Source organism: Macaca mulatta, chromosome 16, assembly GCF_049350105.2.
Source record: "Macaca mulatta isolate MMU2019108-1 chromosome 16, T2T-MMU8v2.0, whole genome shotgun sequence".
Classification (NCBI taxonomy): domain Eukaryota; kingdom Metazoa; phylum Chordata; class Mammalia; order Primates; family Cercopithecidae; genus Macaca; species Macaca mulatta.
The window spans coordinates 9945212-9967484 of record NC_133421.1 but is presented as its reverse complement, the minus strand read 5'-3'; the positions used below and the strand labels follow the sequence as shown (position 1 = coordinate 9967484).

Here is a 22273-nt window from a genome sequence, read left to right as displayed (position 1 = left end):
AGAATGGTTTTGAGAGAATCCAGGGACCACACTCCACATGAAATGTGTGTCCTTTCAGATGGTGAGACAAAGGGTGACCACGGTTGAAGGAAACAGCTCGGCACCTGGGAAGCAGGCACGGCAGCCCACGTTTCAGGAACTGGCAGAAATGATCAGAGACTAGACAAAATCCGGATTCCAAGAAGCCCTCCAGTGACCAGAATTTACAAAATACTTTTGAATCCCACCAAGCAATATGCCCAGTTAAGGTATATTGTTTTATGTTAGAAGGCTTCACTGCATCTAAAGTTTCAGCGGGTGGGAAGGTGGAACACACGGACACCCACACACACGGACACGCACACACACGGACACGCACACACACGGACACCCACACACACGGACACGCACACACACGGACACCCGCACACACGGACACGCGCACACACGGACACCCGCACACACGGACACGCGCACACACGGACACCCGCACACACGGACACGCGCACACACGGACACCCGCACACACGGACACGCGCACACACGGACACCCGCACACACGGACACGCGCACACACGGACACCCGCACACACGGACACGCGCACACACGGACACCCGCACACACGGACACGCGCACACACGGACACCCGCACACACGGACACGCGCACACACGGACACCCGCACACACGGACACGCGCACACACGGACACGCGCACACACGGACACGCGCACACACGGACACGCGCACACACGGACACCCGCACACACGGACACGCGCACACACGGACACCCGCACACACGGACACGCGCACACACGGACACCCGCACACACGGACACGCGCACACACGGACACCCGCACACACGGACACCCACACACACGGACACGCACACACACGGACACGCACACACACGGACACCCACACAAACCTACTTTGATGACATCTCTCCCCCAAACAACCCTGCCACAGGTTTCTAGCGGCACTAGTGACCTATCGCCACGGTGCTAGACACCTCAGGAGTGACAGGGAGGGAGGGCAGGTTCTACAGTGGACTCAGGAGTGAGAGGGAGGGAGGGCAGGTTCTGCAGTGGAGGCCTTTTCCAATGGGGCGCTCTTCTCCTGCTGAAACGACAAGCCATGCTTCTACACTTCTATACAGACAGGCTTTTGTGTTCTTTAACCTGCCAGAGTGTGTCATGGACCTAGGAACTACGATAGCCTGCCCTTCCTTTTGCAGGCGGTACACAACATCTTGGTGTTTATCTGGTCAACAGGTCGGCAGGAAGAAAGGCCAGAGGTAAAAAGCCAGGCAGGCCAGAAGCCAGAATCGAAGCAAAGCGGCCAGAAAGTGAAAACACAGCAAAACCCACAAAAGAGTTCTCCTCAGGAATACAGCAACTAGAAAGAAAACACCAGCACCAGTAGGTTCCTATTCCAGTGTGCATACACAATCTACTTATCACATAAGCTAAACACTCACACGATAGCCACTTCACAAAAGCGTTTTTCTTAATGGAAAAGGCACAATGTAAAATGTCTATCATTTAAAACCAACACTAAGTATCCGCAACTGTTCTGATTGGGAAGCACAGCCACTCCGGGTTCAGCTCAAGAAGTAAAGCCTACAATTGCATCTCGGATGCTCTCAAGGGACAGGGGTGCAGCCAGTGTGCCCAAGGCCCGTTCCTGGCTTCAGCTCACCCTGAGGTCCCCACATCTCTTGGCAATCCCTGCCCAGGTGCTCTGCCTTGGGAGGCAAGTGGCAGGCAGGAGTAGCGACCCTGAACAGACAGTGTCATCCTTCCCTCCTCGTGACTGTTCTTAAGGGCTTCCACATGCACAGGCACCTGTCCAACCTATCCATTTATGGTTCATGCCTGCTCTCATGTAAGGCACCTGAGGCCCATCAAGAAATATGACTCCAAGGAGAGACTAATAACTACTCTAGTAGAGGGTCATTATAAGTTGTAGGGAAAAATAATTAGGCACTGTTTCCAACATTTATGAAGACTACCCTAAACATTCTCCATATCATTTAGGGGAAATGGCTACTTTCATGTAAAACCGTCCAGTCATTCCATTTACCATTCCAGTATAAAAACAAGGGCTGCCTCAAGTCTGCCTGAAACTCCTAAGCCTGAGGAAAATCAATTTTATATTTACTCCACCCGAGGAAACCCAATGGTTAGAATAAGGTTCTGATTTCAGCTGGGCGCGGTGGCAATCCCAGCACTCTGGGAGGCTGAGGCAGGAGGATCACTTGAGCCCAGCAGTTTCAGACCAGCCTAGGCAACACAGTGAGACCGCATCTCTTCCAAAGAAAAAAAAAATTATTTAAAAAATTTGTTAAAAAAAGAATAAAGTTCTAATTTGTATAGTGAGGTTTCAGAATGTGTTTTTAATACAAAACCCTTAATGAAATGTATATACCTCAGGGTGAAATTCTCTTAAGGGACAGAGATCAACCAAAACATTCCACCACAAGGAGAAGAGCCTTTTCACAGTGCACTGTGTGTCAAATCTGCTCCTTTATAAATGGGCCACAATTATTGGGGATGGCAGAAAATGCCAGCTGCTTTAAGAAATCGTGAACATTTCTAGAGTTGTACCTGTTCTGCTTTCAGAGAAAAACAAGCAAGAATGACCTCTATGACTCAAAGCAGAGACAGTGGCAGGGGATCATGGGTGCCTGTTGGCTGCTTCAGTAACAACTACCTTAGGCAGCACCGTGAGCATCCCAGGCCACGGGTCCTAACAGTGACCCATATTAAGGCATACTTGTACAACCATGTATTACCATGCAGTATTTAAAAATAAGTAAATTGAGGTAGAATAATATACATGACATGGAAAGATAATGGCAATATAAGTCATGATAGGCACATTGCAAAGCAATATTTAAAGTAAAATCCCATAACTGTGTTACAAACAACTTAGAGCAGATGCATAAAAATAGGATTTGACATGCCTTGGAATAACTGTAAGGAACGCAGAAACAGTGTGAAGGCAGGAAACAATGACTTTTTAGTTCATATACTTCTATACCAACTGAAATTTTTTGCATTAAGGATGCTTCAGTCTTAAGACAATTTTATTTCAGTCTTCAAAACAGCCTTAACTTTATACAAAAGTTGTATCTCCTAAACTGTATTTGATCCAGTGCCTAAGTACTTCAGGGCTTTATATTTCTCCAAAATTCTCACAGGGGATGTCTGTTGTACAGTTTGCATATATTTAATTGTGATGCTCTCTTCTACCCCAAAAAAGTATTTGCAAGTCTGCCAGCCTGTAAGCACCTGGAGAACAGGGACCTTATCACAGTCGTTTTGACTCACCAGAGCCTCACACTGCTGCCTTTCAAGAGTCTGCTTCCCAGGACAGAAGCCTCAGATTCAGCGTTCCTGGGGCAACAGACTCCACGGGGACTAGAGGACAACAACAGACATCATGTCCCCTAAGATTAGAATGGTAACAGGCTGCAGGCAGGTTTGCCAAGCTGAGTTTACCTTTTCAAGGCTTCATTATGCTCACTTAATAATGTCACTTTACTACTCAAAAAATTATCACTTAAAACATTCAGGACTTACCCTTTGTCGAAGAAAGATGTATGCCCTGATCGAGAGAACTTTGTGCCATTGCCATTCAGCACCCCACAGTTAACATTCCCTGAAATATAGGATTTTCGTGATGCTTGGTCCTTTGCAAAATTCCTGCAAGCTGCTAATTTGGATTCTAAAGCCTACAAAAAAAAAGAAGGAATGATACGGTTGTCAAAACAGTAGCTGCACATAAAAATTTGCATTTCAAACCATTTCTATTTCAAGCCTCAAAACCTACTCATCTCAGTTGATAATGGTGGTTAGTTCAGCCATGATCAATCAACTTTCTAATAAAAAGGCAGAATACTTATGCTCCCTTTCTAATGAGCTCAGAATATTTTATTTTTTCCTCTTAGTGTTACTGAGGGAAATACACGTAATCTTCCCCTCACAAGTAAGAAGAGTGTGGCACGGGAGGTCGAACAGCAGACCCCAGGTCTCTTGTCCCATCCGTTGTTCGTTTCTAAATTGTAGACTGTTGGTTGGTGTTAGGAGCAGGGTGTGTTTGGGGAGCAAGCACTATTAAAAAACCCAAAAATATCACTTGAGAATTTTTTTTAGGGCAGCCAATTCTTTCTCTAGGTTCTTCATTTTTTCTACTGCATGAGAATGAATGAGAACATTTACAACACTTTACATGAAATTAAAAGCTATTTTATTTCTGAGAGCACTCTGTAAAATGTTTAACTGATACCCTTTGTAATTAAATAATTCACCTGCAAATGACACTGGTCTTTTAGCATTTACCTCTAAATTGGGCACCCTTGTTTTGCACCTGTCACCACAACATCTGGCAAGCACCAGGCTCTGCCAACACAGATGGCGTGAAGAGATCAGGCATTTCTCATGTATTTCCACGCACTTAGACATCATCAACTGCCTCTTTCCCATAAACACTTTGCCCAGATCAAACCCCTCCTTCTCCAAAAAAAAAAAAATATATATATATATATAAAATATATACACACACAATTCATGTCTATTATCCACGACAGTAAAGGACTGGGAATGCACAGCTAAATTAAATCCACAGGTAAAATATACTTCGAGAATCCATTTGGACCTCCTCCCCCCACATTTCAATAAGAGCTATTAAAGAAACGGCAACAACGGCTGGGCGCAGTGGCTCATCCCTGTAATCCCAGCGCTTTGGGAGGCCGAGGCAGGTGGATCACTCAAGGCCAGGAGTTCGAGACCAGCCTGGCCAACATGGTGAAAGCCTGTCTCTACTAAAGAAAAAATTTTAAAAATTAGCTGGGCGTGGTGGCATGCACCTGTAATCCCAACTATGCGGGAGGCTAAGGCACAAGAATCACTGGAACCCAGGAAGCAGAGATTGCAGTGAGCCTAGATAGCACCGCTGCACTCTTGCCTGGGCGACGGAGTGAGACTCTGTCTCAAAAAAAAAGAAACAGCAACAAAAACAGACAAACTTTTTTCTTCTCCTTCTTTCCTATGACAAAAGTACAATGACCTACTAAAATGACAACAGAAACAAGGAAGACAGGTAATGACCTTGTAGGACGAACTCTGAATAAGCATAATTCAGCAATAATTCAGCAGCTTATCAAAGCTACACATACACAGTAGAAATTGAGAGCCATTCAATTCCTATATTCAAGACACGCGTTCATTCATTCAAATACATATTGAGTATCTATCACACGGCAGGCACAACTTATGTCTGAGACATCAGTGAGACATCCAAGCACAAGCACCAGGTCTTTTCAGGAGGAAAAGGGTGGTCTAGAGATTAAGATTTGAAAGATATCCCCACCCAGGGGTGGATGAAACTATGGTTGTGATTAAGAAGATCAGAAAATCAAGGACAGAACTCTGAGTAAAACCAATGTCGAAAGGGTGAGCAGATGGACCCTACAAGATGACTAAGAGGAATGGAAAGAAAGTTGGGAGCAGCCATGAAACAGCATCAGAGAAGCAGAGAAAAGAGGGCACTGGAAAAAAAAAAAAAAAGGTCAGTGTTGAATGCTTCAAGTAAAATTAGGACAGAACAGCATCCACTGGATTTGACAGCACTGAGATCACCAGTGAGCAGTTTTAGCGGCACAAGCAGGGGACACAGCCCAGGCTAAAGTGTCTGGGGAGTGTGCATGCAGTCAAAATGCTAACAAAAAACGGAGACACGCTTTCAAGAAGCTTTAAAGTATGCAATATGTACCACATAAGTATTATATATATTTATGTGGATAGCATGCAATACAGAAATATCAAAGTATACATGTATAATACATAACATATAATGTGTAATATGTAAACATTACACACAAATATTAACACATATATAGTAAAAGGCTGAAGATACAGGAGAAATAAAGATTTGAGGGTTGGAAGAAATGAGATCCAAAGCACAGATGGACAAAATTAGCCACAGGTAGGAATTTGCACTTTTACCACTGGGACAAAAAGGAGGAATGGCTACAAACAGAGGTAATAATAGGAGGGTAATAGCAGAAGATGAGAAAAGAAATCAAAGAAGCTTAAAACAAATGGCCTTCATTTTCTCTGTGAAGGGGATGCAAGAGTCGAGAACGGCTTCCAGTTCAAGTCAGCGGACAAAGTGTAAAGAGGCATAAATGAAATATTCATAAAAGCCAACAAAGGCTGGTGGACAGCAGCAGACGCCAAGTGTTGATGACTTTTGGAGGTCGTTATTTTGATAACTCTTAGAAGACAGATTGTCAGCTGAATGTGTAAACCATACAAGGATGCCAAATTAAACTTCTATGCACCACTTCTGAATAAATTAAAGTACTAAAGCAAAACAAACAAGGAACAAAGAGAGACGACAACGTGGGGTTGAGGAATAGGCAGAACTAACCCAAGAGTAAAATGGAGAGAAATTCGAGAGCAACAACAACGCAGCAGCCCTCGAAGCCCATCAGGGCATCCCGCAAAGAGTGTGAAGAAGCAACTAGAAGATACGAGAGCAAAGAAAGGTACAGGTTTTTTCTACTCAAAAGAGAGAAGGGGAAACAAATGCTAGGAAAAGAAAGCAGCATACAGTCAGCTACAATATGAAATATTAAAAAACCCGGTATGATTTTGAGTAAATTACAGTTAAAGAACAAAATTCTCAAAACACATTTGTTGAGTGGCACAAATATAAAGACCCGAAAGTCCAGCATCTCCTCTGTGATGACACAGTAAATAACACATATATAGGCATTGTTACAAATGCTGTTTGACTAATTTTCCATTTTTAGAACCAACCAACAGAGAGCTCACACAGCTAGTAAAGGGCTCAGAAAGGGAAAGCGGAGTGGGAGTGTCAGGGGAAGAAAGGGAGAGAACAGTGAGTTAAGATATAGCCTCATACTGGCCAGAAATGGTGGCTCACACCTGTAATCCCAGCACTTCGGGAGGCCAAGGCAGGCAGATCACCTGAAGTCAGGAGTTCGAGACCAGTGTGGCCAACATGGTGAACTCCATCTCTACTAAAAATACAAAAATTAGCCAGGCATGGTGGTGGGTGCCTGTAATCCCAGCTACTCGGGAGGCTGAGGCAGGAGAATCACTTGAATCCGGGAGGCGGAGGTTGCAGCAAGCCGAGATCATGCCACTGCACTCCAGCCTTGGCAACAAAGCGAGACTCTGTCTCAAAAAAAAAAAAAAAAGATATAACCTAATACATTTGGAAATGAAAGTTTAAGAACATTAAAGTAATTTTTTTATAAGAACAAAAAATAAAAATTAAAATTTGGGAGGAGGTGATCTAAATTCCTCATCTCTGCTTAAAGTTGAGTAAATCAAGATAAACAGAAAAATAAGCATATTATTTCAAGTATTAAAGACAAATACTCCAACACAGAGGATTTTAAAATCTATCTTGGGAGTGAAGGAAGATTACTTTAGGTACTATAGAAATGACCTATGCACTTTACTTTGTATTTTAACTTTAAAATGCAGGTTTAATCTGATGGTCAGAAAATAACCCCTATGATGAGCTGAAACAGGCAAACATAAGACCTGTGTCTTGGCCTCCCATATCTGCTTTAGATAAAGTATAATGCAATTTCTACATTTTTTAGAAAGTGTCACACACGAAAATAAGTGAAGGGGGTAGTAGATACTGGGAAATGGCAAGGGTTGGAGAGGTGAAAGTCACTAAGGGAAACAGGAATGGGAGCTAATGCTAGAAACGCAGACTTGATAGTGGCATAAATCCACATGATTCTGCAACTGTTTCCAGTAATTCAGATGGCAGACCTTCTTTGTGGCCAGAGAGACCATGAACTCAACAGTGACAGAGTAAGAGATGTGTGAGATCACCGATGAAAGAAAGGAAGTGAAAGGAAGAGATGGCAGATAAAAACAAACACACCAAAAAATGGGGTAATACTCTTGATGAGGTTAAAGAGTAGGTATGATACAGAGTAAAACACTGACTAAGCAGAAAAACGGATTTTTTTTTTTTTTTTTTTTTTTTTTTTTGGAGACGGAGTCTTGCTCTGTTGCCAGGCTGGAGTGCAGTGGTGCAATCTCGGCTCACTGCAACCTCCGCCTCCTGGGTTCCAGTGATTCTTCTGCCTTAGCCTCCCAAGTAGTGGGATTACAGGCACCTGCCACCATGCCAGAATAATTTTTGTATTATTAGTAGAGACGGGGTTTCACCATGTTGGCCAAGCTGGTCTCGAACTCCTAACCTCAAGTGATCCACCCACCTCAGCCTCCCAAAATGCTGGAATTACAGGTGTGAGCCACCGCGTCTGGCTGGGTTTAATATTTCAGAAGCAAAACTGTTCTGGAATGCAAGGCTCACACCAAGAAGAAGGCACTGAGGTTGAGGTGGCCAAGGAACAATAAGGTGGGCAAGACTAAGAATAGAGAGTAATGCCATGAGTCAAATGTTAAAGTCCCACAAACACAAGACAAGGGAATGACCAGGAAGACGGCAGACAACAGTAAAGACCAGGATGAGGGTGGTAGAAGACACACAGCAGGCCTTAGACAAAGTATTCTAGACAAGGACAGAGGCGTCGTGCTGTTGAAACAGGAATGGAGAACAGGAAGAATGCCCCGGTGGGAACCTCAGAGCTCAAAGTACAGGCTCTTCTGCAGGGGCATCCTGAAGTGTCATCTGAACTAACCTCTGGCCAGTCAATGGATGCTTTTGCTTGTCAGCTTCATGACAGCCTTTACCACGGGAAAGTCTCCTTTCTTTCTTCCCTCACTTCAAATTAAGAAATAATTCAATACCTTGTCAGTGGAAACACCTAGTGATAAATAATTGAAACTTACCCCTACTTTCCGTAAGAGATCCCCCACGATGTTTAGTGCTGATATCCTAGCAGAGGGAGTTAGTGGACTGGTACCAAAACCGTTTGGTATAGCTAGAGAAAAATAAAAGCTGAGTGATTACACTTGCAGTTCCCTTGATATTTGGGTCTTGTTGTTGATGTTACAACGTAGTGTAACACTCAATGCAATATCAACAAACAATTTCCAACTATGGACAAAGTACACCATAAGTAGGCTTAACCACTCTCCAATGGGTGCATATTTACATTATATCAAATTTTTATTTTTATATCAAATATATATATAATTAAATTATATCAAATAATGCTACAAGGACATATACTCTTACACATCTAGACAAGTATTTCTGGAAAAAGAGATTCCTAAAAATAGAACTGCCAGCTCAGGCATATGTCCATTTTTTTCACCTTGACAGACCCTGCCAAAATGCTCTCTAAAAAGCCTGTAGTCACATCAGCAATCTATGTGGGGGTGCCCTTGATAATACTAGGTATTATCTTTTTTTTTTTTTTTTGACAATTTGATAGTCACGTTGCTTTACTTTCTATTTCCATAGTAACTAGTCATTTGAATCTCTTCTGAAAATCAGCTGTTCAGTCTTTGTACGTTTCTCCACCGGTTTGTCTTTCCTCCTGTAATCTATCTGTAAGAGTTCTATACATTCTGGATATTCACCCTTTCTCTTATATACATTGTATCTCTCAGTGTGACATTCATCTTGTAAATGCTGTGTTTTGGTAGGAGAACCTTTGGCTTCCCCATCTTAATGGCATAATCTTTCCCATACTTTCTCTTAGTATTTTTCTTTTTTTTCTTTTTTACATTTAGATCATTTAATTCACCTAGAAATTATAGTGTCTATAAGATACACATCTAATTTTTTTCCTCTAAATGGATAGCCAATTGTCCTAGTATCATTTAGGGAAAACTCATCTCATCTGAAACAGTACTATAACTATTAACTAAATTCCCTAAATATATGAATATATTTCAGTTCCATTGAATTATTAGCCTATTCTATCAGAAGTATGCTACTTTAATTATTATAATGTTAAAATATATTTTGATATCTCAAAAGGCAAAGGTCCTTCTTGTTATGAGCCTATTTCAAACTTTTCTCGGCCGTTCTTGCACATTTACTATTCCAGAATAATTTTAATATCAACATACCAATTTTTAAAATCCTGTTAGGCTTTTTATTAGAAGTTGAAATTATAGATTGACTTGGGGAGAATGGTTATTGTAAGAAAATTCAGTCTTCCCATTCAGAATCATGGTATTTACCATGATATTTACCCACATCTTCCACACTCAGTAAGGTTTTCAGTCATGCACATTTCTTAATTTTTAAGAGATAATATGACATCATGATTAAGGGTTCTTGAGCTGAACTACTGTATACAAATCCAGTTCAGCCACTGGGTAAGTTACCCATATGTAAAAGGGGATAAATAACAACTACCTCATCATAAAGTTGTTGTGAAGTTTAAATTAGTTAACGTACTTTAAAAATGCACATAGTAAGTACTCAGTAAAGGTTAGCTATTATTTTTTATGTTTCTTTTCCACAGAGTGCTAATCAGCAACGAGAATACTTGAGTGGGGTTTTTGTTGTTTCTTATCCTTCTTCTCCTCTAGAATGCAATCTCATTGCAGGTAGGGGCTTTGTCTTACCACTGCGCTCCCAGCATCTAGAAAAATGCATGACATATAATAGGTGCTCGATGTGCTATAAAACACTGCTGTACTGTTCTTGGCAGGGATTTCTAGATCTCATTTTTCCCTATTCGAGTTTTATATTTTAGGTGTTATTAAACCTGTGCTTTTATGGTAAGGTGCATTAAATGCTTTTTAGAAACAAACATTGTAAGCCAGGCACAGTGGCTCACACCTGTAATCTCAGCACTTTGGGAGGCCGAGGTGGGTGGATCACCCGAGGTCAGGACTTTGAGACTGGCCTGACCAACACAGTGAAACCCCATCTCCACTAAAAATACAAAATTAGCTGGGTGTGGTGGAGGGTGCCTGTAATCCCAGCTACTTGGGAGGCCGAGGCAGGAAAATCGCTTGAACCCAGGAGGTGGAGGTTGCAATGAGCTGAGATCACACCATTGTACTCTAGCCTGGGCAAAAAAAAGCAAAACTCCATCTCAAGAAAAAAAAAAAGGAAAAGAAACATTGTAAAAAATAAAATACAATTAAAGACAGACCACTTCAGAAAGATCAGCTCTAAGATCTCACCGATTTCTCTGACCACCTGCTGCTGCTCACAATTCTGTGCTTTTTTTTTTTGAGACAGAGTCTTGCTCTGTTGCCCAGGCTGGAGTGCAGTGGCGCAATCTTGGCTCATTGCAAGCTCCGCCTCCCAGGTTCACGCCATTCTCCTGCCTCAGCCTCCCGAGCAGCTGGGACTACAAACACCCGCCACCACGGCCGGCTAATGTTTTGTATTTTTAGTAGAGACGGGGTTTCACCGTGTTAGCCAGGATGGTCTCGATCTCCTGACCTAGTGATCCGTCCACCTCAGCCTCCCAAAGTGCTGGAATTATAGGCGTGAGCCACTGCGCCCTACCAATTCCGTGCTTTCTTGTAATGAAATTGCAGTGATCTAGTACACAGCAGCTTTTAGGTTAGCCTGTGAAAATTCATGCTATTGGTTCCAGACTAAAAACATATCTATTAAGCAAATACTACTGCCATACAGTTGGCACATCTCATGCTGTGTCAGAGCAGGCTCCATGTCCTGTTGACTCCCCAAGTCCCTGAACGAAAATTCTTAACGGGCTATTAAAAAAAATGTGCACCACCTGTGGGTGTCACCTCAACTGAGGCTTTTCACTATTCTGATGAGTCTTCAACTAAAGGATTTTCAGATCTGCATAATTCTAATCAGTAATATAAAACTAAAACTGTTAGTCCTCAGATGTAATTGGGAAATCTTCGAATACACAAGTGGCTAGTCTGAAAAACTGACCATGAGGGCTCCTGGTGACTGCTAATAATCTACTGCCTGCCCTTTGTCCTCAGCAGTAAACCTGGCACATACTGGTGCAATCAGTAACACCTTATGACCATATAGCACCTGCACATACTTTATCTGATATCATCTCGTAACAAGGCAAAGACAAGTTGAATTATCTACTCAAGGGCTACTGAGCACATGAAATGTGGTTAATGTGACCAAGAAACTTAATTTTATATTTTATTTCATTTTAATATACATTTAAATAGCCACATGGGCTGGTGATAATATACTGAGTAGCACAGACATACAGAGCTCACTGTACTAGTTGCCCACACAGCATTCTGAAAGATAAAATCCCATATTTTAAAAAGGGTGGGATGACAGCTTCAATATAGGGTGGAAAAAAAAAAAGCATGGGGGGATGAGAGTAGCCGAAATATGAACTGCGAGCTGCAAAATCTAAACAAATCTCAATTGAGAGCTTTAGGATTCTATTGTAAGGTTCTATCTAGTGGCTACTAGATGGTTTTTCTGCTTATCTGAATTTAAAAAAACGCACTGGCGATGGCAATGTGAGTATTCTGTATGTGCAAATCATCAATTACTCCGAATGATGCTTTTGAAAATGGCAGCTCCTGAAGCATGTAACAGAATGGGCATGTCTACCCAAGCTGGTCTTACATGAGTCTGAAAGGCAACTTAATGATTCTCTGTACATTCTATGTAGAAAGGCCTCAGGTCTCTCAGGACATGGAAAGTGGCAAAAGGAAGAAATAAAACTGTATTTAAATATGATCCCCAAATCTGTATGTGACAAAGAGATGTGCACAAACACACACAAGCACACAATAGGAAAAAAAACTCAAAATGTTAATGGTGGATGCCTGTAAGTGGTAAGATAACATGATTTTTATTTTTTTTTTCTGTGTTTTTAAAATTTTCTACCTAAACGTACTGCTATAATCACAAAATCTATTGCTATCATCAAAAAATAAATTTTCCCTAAAAACCTTTAACTTTTAAAAATCTCATCTTAAATGTAGCCATCATTTCACTGTTTCCTATGTATGAGTGGCCTAGGAAAACAATTCCTTCTTCTGTTTCACATAGCACTAGACTTCACCAACTTTTAAACTAAAATTACTCTTTAAACCTTAGCAACCGCCTTCAGCAACAAACCCCCTTAAGCTGATCATCTAACACATGGCCTCAAAAAGAAAAGACATTACAAACCTTTCGGTGATGGAAAAGTGTTCTCCGTTCCTTTGCCAACGGGGGTAGCTGGCAAAGAGAGTGATGCTTGGACGGCGGAGTCCATCTTTTCACAGTCCAGAGTTGGAGAGCTAGGAGCCGACTTTCTAGTTACTTCCTGTTGTCTTTCCCGAACTGCTAGTTCTTGCCTTAAATCTGTAAAATATTCCAAACAAGGGCAGGAATATTCACTAGAGGGAGCAAATATATCAAGAAAAGTGACATCTAAAATGTCATAAAGATCTTCTTCCTAAATTACTATTTCTCAAAAACGAATTTCCTATTTAATTATTAACAACTTTATTTCTAGGGGGAATAAAAATGGCAAAACTACTGTCTAAATGATCTTTTAGAATTTAAAAATGTTACAATCTGAGAGAAATTACTTATGCTCGTATGCAAAAAGTAACAGTGCAGAGTCCACAGTACAATTCACACAAAAGTAAATATTCTTCCCAACTCATTTGCTTTTATTTTCAAATGCTGTAGTTTTGGGGTTATTGCAAAATCAACTAAGTGCATTTTTGTAATTTTAAATGAGTTGGCATTAACTATTATTACTATGAAATATTTAGTTTTAGAAAAGTATTCGGAGTGGTTTAAATATTTGTCATTCTTCTTGCTCTGTCGCCCAGGCTACAGTGCAGTGACACAATCTCGGCTCACTGCAACCTCCACCTCCTGGGTTGAAGAGATTCTCTTGCCTCAGCCTCCCAAGTAACTGGGATTACAGGGGCACACCACCACACCTGGCTAATTTTTTTTCTATTTTTAGTAGAGACAGGGTTTCACTATGTTGGTCAGGCTGGTCTCGAACTCCTAACCTCAAATGATCTGCCAGCCTCAGTCTCCCAAAGTTCTGGGATTACAGGCGTGAGCCATCACACCCAGCCAATATCAAGTTTTTAACCCAAAATTAATGTTATCTTTTCCGATTATGCAATTTAACCTACAGAATATTTGCTTATGTTAAAAAAGGAACAAAGTCATCCCCCTTTTGGGCATGTATCCAAAAGAATTCAAAACAGGATCTCAAAGAGGTATTTGCACACCCATGTTCACAGCAGCATCATTTGCAATAGCAAGAGATGGGAGCAACTCGATGTCCACCCACAGATGAACAGATAAAGAAAATGAATACATACAATGGAATATTATTCAGCCTTAAAGAAGGAAATTTTGTCACATACTACACATGGATTAACCTTGAGGACATTATGCTAAGTAAAATAAACCAGTCACAAATACAGTATAATTTCCCTTACATGAGGTATCATAGAAAGTAGAACTGTGGTTGCCAGGGGCTGAAGGGAAGGGAAAATGGGTAGTCGCTATTCAAAAGGTATAGTTTCAGTTTTGCAAGATGAAAAACTTCTAAAAATTTGTTTACACAACAATTTGACTATACTTAACACTACTGGAGTGTACACTTTAAAATGGTTAAGAAGCCAGGCACAGTGGCTCACACCTATAATCCCAACATTTTGGGAGACAGAACCAGAAGGATCACTTAAGGCCAAGGATTCAAGACCAGCCTGACCAACATACTGAGACCATCTCCACAAAAAAAAATTTTTTTACTTAGCCAGATGGAGCCAGGCGTGGTGGCTCACGTCTGTAATCCCAGCACTTCGGGAGGCCAAGGTGGCCAGATCACGAGGTCAGGAGTTCGAGACCAGCCTGACCAACATGGTGAAACCCCATCTCTACTAAAAATACAAAAATCAGCTGGGTGTGGTGGTGGGCACTTGTAATCCTAGCTACTCAAGAGGCTGAGGTAGGAGAATCGTTTGAACCTGGGAGGCGGAGTTTGCAGTGAGCCAAGACTGCACCATTGCACTCCAGCCTGGGCGAAAGTGTGAGACTATGCCTCAAAAAAAAGTTGACTCTAAGCTTCTTCTGGCATAGGGACAGTAAGGTAAGGGAGGACAAACACAGTTGTCCCTCAGTATACATGGGGATTGGTTCCAGGACCCCCACCTACACCAAAATTGGCGCATACTGAAGTCCCACAGTCGGCCCGTATATACGAAAAGCCCGCCCTCCATATACAGGGTTTTGAAGGGCATGAATACTGTATTTTCAATCCGTGTTTGGTTGAAAAAAATCAGAGTATAAGTGGACACATACAATTCAAACCCATATTGTTCAAGGGTCAATTGTATTCTTTAAGTTATAAATTTTACCTCTTGCTTCATCCTTTAACCTCTGTACAGAGACCAACAAAGATTCCTTTTCATCAAGTTCACTTTCTAAAAATGCATTTCGTTCAATGGCCTGATTTAGCCTTTGTTCAAAGTCTTCCAGTGAAACTATTGTTGCCCTAAAAAGAAAAATTAGAGTACATGAATTAAATAAATAACATGTGCAAACAGATAGTACAAAAGGAAACTGTCAGTTTATCTCATGACATTTCCTGACCTAGCCGGCCTGGTCCCATTCAGAGAAGATGATCCTGCCCCTTCTTGACCACTGCTGGCACTTAGTGTCTCTACCATTTGGGTAATCTATTCCTTAATGTGCCCTACGGAAAGGCTGTTTGTTACACTATTTATATCTCCACTGGGTTTTGAACACAATACAATTAAGTTTACACATTTTCAGAAAGAAAACTTTTCAAAACTTGTAATATATGTAAGAGTTTGTTTAAAACATTAAGTCCCAAGTCAGGGAACCTAAGGCCTATTCACACTGACTTCCTAGAACTAAATCAAAAGGAAAACCCCAACTTTCCACACCTAAGTCACGAAAGGACCAGAGGCCATTCCCTTTCCTTGCTGCAACCACTCAGACATTTGCACAGGGTGTCCCTTTGTAACTTCAACTTCACTTCAGCCGCTGACTGGTTGCCCTCCGCAACCAATCTGGCTGCTGCCTCCTTTATGCCCTGGAGCAGCCTGCCCACTTTTTTTTACCTAGGGTATTATCATAGTGAATGTACATATCTGTCACCCCCAAAGGTAGTGACCAGACTAGCTCCGCATCTGCAAGTTTAGCATCATGTCAGTCCCTTAAGACTTACTGGATAAATATTAAGGAAGGAAATATCAGGAAACAATTATAAAGTAATAGGAATTAAGTTTGGAATGGTTAAGAAACAACTAATTACAGATGCATAAAAGTTTGGCAACAGAGACAGCAAGCCACTGTAGGTTGCTCAGAAAATGTGAACTGAAATCAACGTTTGAAGAAAACCCATCAGTCAGTATTAAAACAAAAGAGAATAAAAAGGAATAGAAATATAAAGACATATCAGCTAGAAGATAACTATAGAATCCAGGTATAAGATGTGAGGACCTACAGGAAGTGTTAAGAGCACAGAGGGAAGATGGGGGAATGCATGAGACAGTTCAAAAAGAAAAAAAAAAAAAAAAAAAAAAACCTAGGCTGGGCGCAGTGGCTCACGCCTATAATCCTAGCACTTTGGGAGACCGAGGCGGGCAGATCACTTGATGCCAGGAATTCAAGACCAGCCTGGCCAACATGGCAAAACTGCATCTCTACTAAAAATACAAAAATGTGCTGGGTGTGGTGGTGGCACATGCCTATAATTCCAGCTACTTGGAAGGCTGAGGCACAAGAATCTCTAGAACCTGGGAGGCAGAGGTTGCAGTGAGCCAAGATCATGCCACCACACTCCAGACTGGGCGACAATGCTAGACTCTGTCTCAAAAAAAACAAAACCAAACAAAACCAATAGGATCGACCATAGTATATGAAAGAAGGAAAAAAGAAAAATTGAAAGAGAAAAGCTTTGAAGGGCATTATCTGGGAGATGAGGATTTGGGGTTCCTTTCCATCCGATGAGTTACAGGTGACATGAAACACCAGTCGCAAATGTTCTGGGACTAAGATCTAGGGGAAGAGCCTAATAAAGATTTTAATCACTAATTACCAACGTGGTTTTTTCTAACAAAATGCAGTCATTCGTTTACCTTTTGGCTCGCTCCAGGTCGTCGTTGGCCTGCTCCAGCTCTCTCACATACTTATGCAACTGCTCCTTAATGGCCCGAGTCTGACTTAAATCATCTTCTAACACTGAGACCTGCTTATAGCTCTGTGCATATTGATGCTCTAGCTTCTCCTGAAGGCATCAGTATAGGAAAGTACATGTCATTAATATACAGTCCTCTTTAATAAAGAGGCAACTCAAGTTAAAAGGGTGGGGGGGGAACCTGAGGAATTTACCCACACTCTTAAACAACTAAATGACACATTCATTCTAAGTACCTAAACTCGTGGTAAATTCTGTCAACCATTCTCCTCTCAGAAAGAAACCCAGTAACAACATCTCTGAAAAGAAGTAATATAAAAAGCCCTTGCCTGAAAATCCCCAAACTTGTTGAGGAAACCTCTGGGTTTTCAGGCTAAATGCGGCCCAGGATAAGCACAGAGTTCAAATTCCCTACCTTTTCCCTGCCCACCCAACCTTCCCCAAACCCACCCACTGCCCAGACACTGAACACCCTCAAGCACGTGGCTACAGTAGATGGTGAAGGGCAGAGAAAGGAGTTAATCCTTTTGCTCCTGAAAATTCCTTTTAGAAGGGAAATTTTTAACCCAAACTAAACTCCAAAACTGAAAGGGCTGTGAACAATAATGAAATAAATGCACATTCCCTATCAATATAATTATAAACATACAGCAGAATGATGCAATCTATCTGTCAAAACAAATAATCAGGTAGCTTTTGAAAAGTATAGGAACTATAATAATATAGCTAGGAACATTATAGCTAGAAAAGTGACAGCTACAAAGTTTCTAAGTGAACTCCTAAACTCTAAACCACCTTTTCCCCTGGTTCCATGAAAGAAAACATTTTATTCAAAAATTCACTTTAAGCCTTTTTTCCAAACTATTTTTTGTCACCTGCCTCTCTTAAGCACCTGAAAAACACATTTCTTATTTTAATAAAATCCAACACATCAGACACCAGCGTCTACTGCTGCAGTTACCTTTAATGCTTCCACTTCATATTTCAGTCTTTGGTTATCAGCCTGCAAGTCTCTATTTCTTTGTTCAGCCTGTACTAATTGTGCCTCCAACTCTGCTTCTAATTCTCTGCTTCCTTCCTGGAATTCAACTAGCTCATCCCGAGCTTCCTGGAAGCTAATCAGAAACAAAGTGGGAAAGATGAGTTACTCTAGGAACCACAAGGATCGTCTTGGAGGTGATTCTATAGCAATTCGATAATTTTTGCTTGAATGTTAATGCTCTCATAAAACATACTAAAGACAATCTGTTTTGCATCTCTTACTGTATATATTCAGGGTTCAATGAAGATGACAAGCCCAAAAAGGAGCCACAAGTTAGTGACTACAATATTTAAGAAAAGTAAGGCTACATGGCTCAATACCACTAGCTTCTTCCACCACAGAACTCAGATGCGAGAAAAATGCATTTTTGCTTTCATTTAAGTAACAAATTTGGCATCTCCTTCTACCATATTCAACAGAAACCACAGATATTTTCACATCACCATAGAATCGTTGCATATATCTCTAAATACATTTATTTTCATGACTATTTCAAAATTAGGTAGTTATTACATTCACTTCTGTATCTTTTTTATTTAATGCATTAATACAGAAGTACATATTACTATACCATAAAGTAGTTTAATATTTAGATAACTTTTTTCAATATAATTGATTTTCTTTGTAACTCTATTATTCTATGCATTTAAAAATATTATGCTGAGGGGTCCATAGGCTACCCTAGCCTATTAAGACATCTATGACACAGAAAAACATTAAGAACCCTGCCACAGATACACACCTTTCATATCCACTGGCACAATAGAATAACTGACTTCGGTGACAGTAATGAAAGGGCAGTAAGGGTTTGATAAGACTTAGTAAACTCTGTTAACCAAAATAGGAAAATGTATCAATATTTTATTTAGAAAGATCCCATTTTTAAAAAAGAAATTTGAGACAAGTTTTGGTGCTTAAAAGGTTGTTACCTAAAAGTTCTTCCAACCAAATAATTGAAATTTTATAAAACGTTCCATACCCCTGAAGCTCCTCCCGCTCCCTCAAAGCTTTGCTGGCTCCAGACATTGATCATGCTTGCCTGAGGAGAACGTAAAGTCTGTTCTATGGAGCCCTAGACAGTTTATCAGAATTTCCAAACGACCAAAATGATGAGGCAGAATCAGTGCACCCAAAGCAGACCAAAGAGGGCCCAGTCTACAAAGCTTAAAGGAGGCAAACGACCGGAAGAAATCATAAATGACAGTTTTCCTACTATTTTAATAATTTGAACAATATAAAGACTTATGGCATGTTTACACTATTTAAATACAACCCATGTGGTGACTGTTTCTAGAATCTCAATCCTAGAATCCTAAATCTGCAATTCTAAATTTAGCTTTATGTTAAAAAGAAAAATGCACAAACACGACATGGTGTATTCCAAATGCCCTCCCCTACTTTTACTGTGCTTTCCGACATTACCTTTGCTTATACTTCAAGGAAAGTTCCTTCCAATAAGCAGTTTCCTCCTTTAAACTTGAAAAATCTGGTATATCTTCACCATCCATGATCAAGAAAGCCTGTGAAATATTAAAGACAAACTGTTAACAAATTAGAGAACAGAGAAATCTAAGCAAAAGCATAAAATCTGGGACGACACTGAACTGCAGCATTCTGGAGGGAGTAAAACATGAGCGATCCAGTGGCTAACTCTCTTCCAACTCAGGCACGTCAATCACTTCACTGCTCCACTCTCAGGGACCGCTAGTATTGTGAATGAGATCATGACAAAGGTCCTTTGATACAAAGCGACAGGAGGCACTATCAGTTGCAGCATAGGTGCTGGGTGACTTGGGCCCACAGAATCACCCTGCACAGAGGTGCAGCGTCGGTTTAAGGCCACGTGGTCTTCCGGGAATCAGGAGACAGAAACAAGCTTATTGTCAGAGATGCTGCTGCCGCATGCATGCCCTTCCCAGGGGTACAATTGCTTCAAAATATCTGCTTGGAACATTTGATACCAGGTGACCCTACTAGAAAAGCAGGCACCACATTCCCAATGATTTACTATTATCAAATTTCTAAAAACTTCCAAAGCTTCCTTCCAAATGTCCACTCATCTCCAACTTCAATGATCTCTCTTTCATCCTGGTTCTTCTCCCAAGGCATTCAGAGAGGGGGAAAAAAGCAATTTAATTAACTTACATTTGGACTGGCTACTTAAAACTCCCAACTGATCGCCAGGCCCACTCTAGAGGCATGCCTACCATCTCCTAGCAGCCCCTCCCCACACATCCCACTCGATATTCCGGCAGTACTGTTCGAAACTGTCTTAACACACCATGCTCTTTCAGGTCTGGAAAGCTACTCCAGGTTTTCTCTACCTGGAGTGGCTCCCCTAAATAGGAAAACTTCTATTTATCCTTAAAACCTAATTGTCATATTTTCCAGAGAGGTTTTCTTGCCCTCAATTGGACAGCATTAAAATCTCTTGCATTCTTTGCTACCTCTGTACCCTACACATGCTTTCACTGATACAATTACCACAGAGCAATGCGTTTGCTTACACCTTTGTGTTGCCTGTTAGGCTGGCTTACTTATTTCCGTTTCAGCCCAATGCCTGCACAATACTGGATACTCAATATTTACTGAATTAAACCATAATTGATTCAACCTATTCCATACTAGGCAGCAAGAACTCAAGACCAGCTTTCAAAGTAAATTAATAGGCCAGGTGCGGTGGCTCACGCCTATAATCCCAGCACTTTGGGAGGCCGAGGCGGGCGGATCACGAGGTCAGGAATTCGAGACCATCCTGGCTAATATGGTGAAACCCCGTCTCTACTAAAAATACAAAACATTAGCTGGGCGTGGTGGCAGGTGCCTGTAGTCCTAGCTACTCAAGAGGCTGAGGCAAGAGAATGGCGTGAACCCAGGAGGCGGAGCTTGCAGTGAGCCAAGATTACGCCACTGCACTCCAGCCTGGGTGACACAGCAAGACTCCATCTCAAAAAAAAAAAAAAAAAAAAAAAGTAAATTAATAAAAACCTGGAGATGCAGAGAACTTCGAGTTTATCTAGCACAAGCCACTGAGGAAGGTTTAGCAAAAAAGAAAAAAAAAAAAGAAAATTATTTTTAAAAGAATGAACAGTTAAATCTCTCTGCGTCATCAAACACAGAGCACAGTGGAAGTTCAATAAATTATCTGAATTGAGGCTGGGCACGGTGGCTCATGCCTATAATCCCAACACATTGGGAGGCTGAGGCAGGAGGACTGCTTGAGCCCAGAAGCAGTGAGGCTGCAGTAAGCCATGATTTTGAGGCTGCAGTGAGCCATGACTGTGCCACTGCACTCCAGCCTGGGTAACACAGCAAGACCTGGTCTCTAAAATAAATAAATACATAAATAAATAAATAAAAATCTGAACTGATTCATAATCATCCTTCCAATATTCCCTCTTGACTTTCAAAGTACCACTTTATTAACATCTGAATTCCTGCTTCAGGAATGGAGTAAGCAAAAAGACGTGTGGGTAGTTTACTTCCACCTCACAATGTACCACCATATATTAAATCAATATGAGAAAATCCTTCATTATCAGTTAGACAAAAGTATTAATCTGATACACGGGCAGCCACATTCGGTCACTGACATAGGCTCAGTACAGGCTCCACATCGAAGAACAGGGAGCTGATGGGATTTCTGGGAAGAACCTTAGAGAGAATCACTGCACACTAGCTACCTCAAATCATCATCATCCGGCCCTGAAATACAAACAGACAACCAAGAGCCATCTGACAAATAAGAAAACCCAGTAGCATGAATAAGAAAATTTTAGGACCTACTGAGAGGAAACAGACAATTCAGGAAATGAGATTTTTTCTTATACAGAACTCAGGAGGTACTAGACAAAGACTTTAAAAAAAAAAAAAAAAAAGTCAGCAGGGCTACCTCCTACACACTTCCGGAGACAAGTACAAAAGAAGGGAGAAAACCATGACCTGGACAGCACGGGATGCAGGAAAGACAGGCTCCAACCTAGCGCTGCAATGAGAAGTCCCAGGATGAAGCCAGTCCATCAGGCCCACAGAATGCTTCAGACAGATGGACAACACCAACAAAAATAAGGAATCCCACAGAACAGATAGCATAGAGCGCGAGGAAAAACCTAGATATATCTGAGGTTGTGGTGAAGACGTGTTACTCTACTGTCACTAAGAA

General features: G+C 41.3%; 1 protein-coding gene across 5 annotated transcripts in view; it reads right to left on the bottom strand.

Moving 5' to 3' along the window:
• NDEL1 (nudE neurodevelopment protein 1 like 1) overlaps positions 1-22273 on the bottom strand; it is a 55718-nt gene that overhangs the window by 4638 nt on the left and 28807 nt on the right. For all 5 annotated transcript variants that reach the window (XM_077970335.1, XM_077970334.1, XM_015118574.3 and 2 more), the window contains 7 exons: positions 19534-19631; positions 18031-18184; positions 17011-17159; positions 15262-15398; positions 13058-13231; positions 8839-8930; positions 3568-3719 (listed from right to left, as the gene is read on the bottom strand). In XM_077970335.1, the coding sequence (XP_077826461.1) occupies positions 3568-3719; positions 8839-8930; positions 13058-13231; positions 15262-15398; positions 17011-17159; positions 18031-18184; positions 19534-19619 (944 nt within the window). In that variant the 5' untranslated portion in view covers positions 19620-19631. The remainder of the gene's footprint in view (positions 1-3567; positions 3720-8838; positions 8931-13057; positions 13232-15261; positions 15399-17010; positions 17160-18030; positions 18185-19533; positions 19632-22273) is intronic.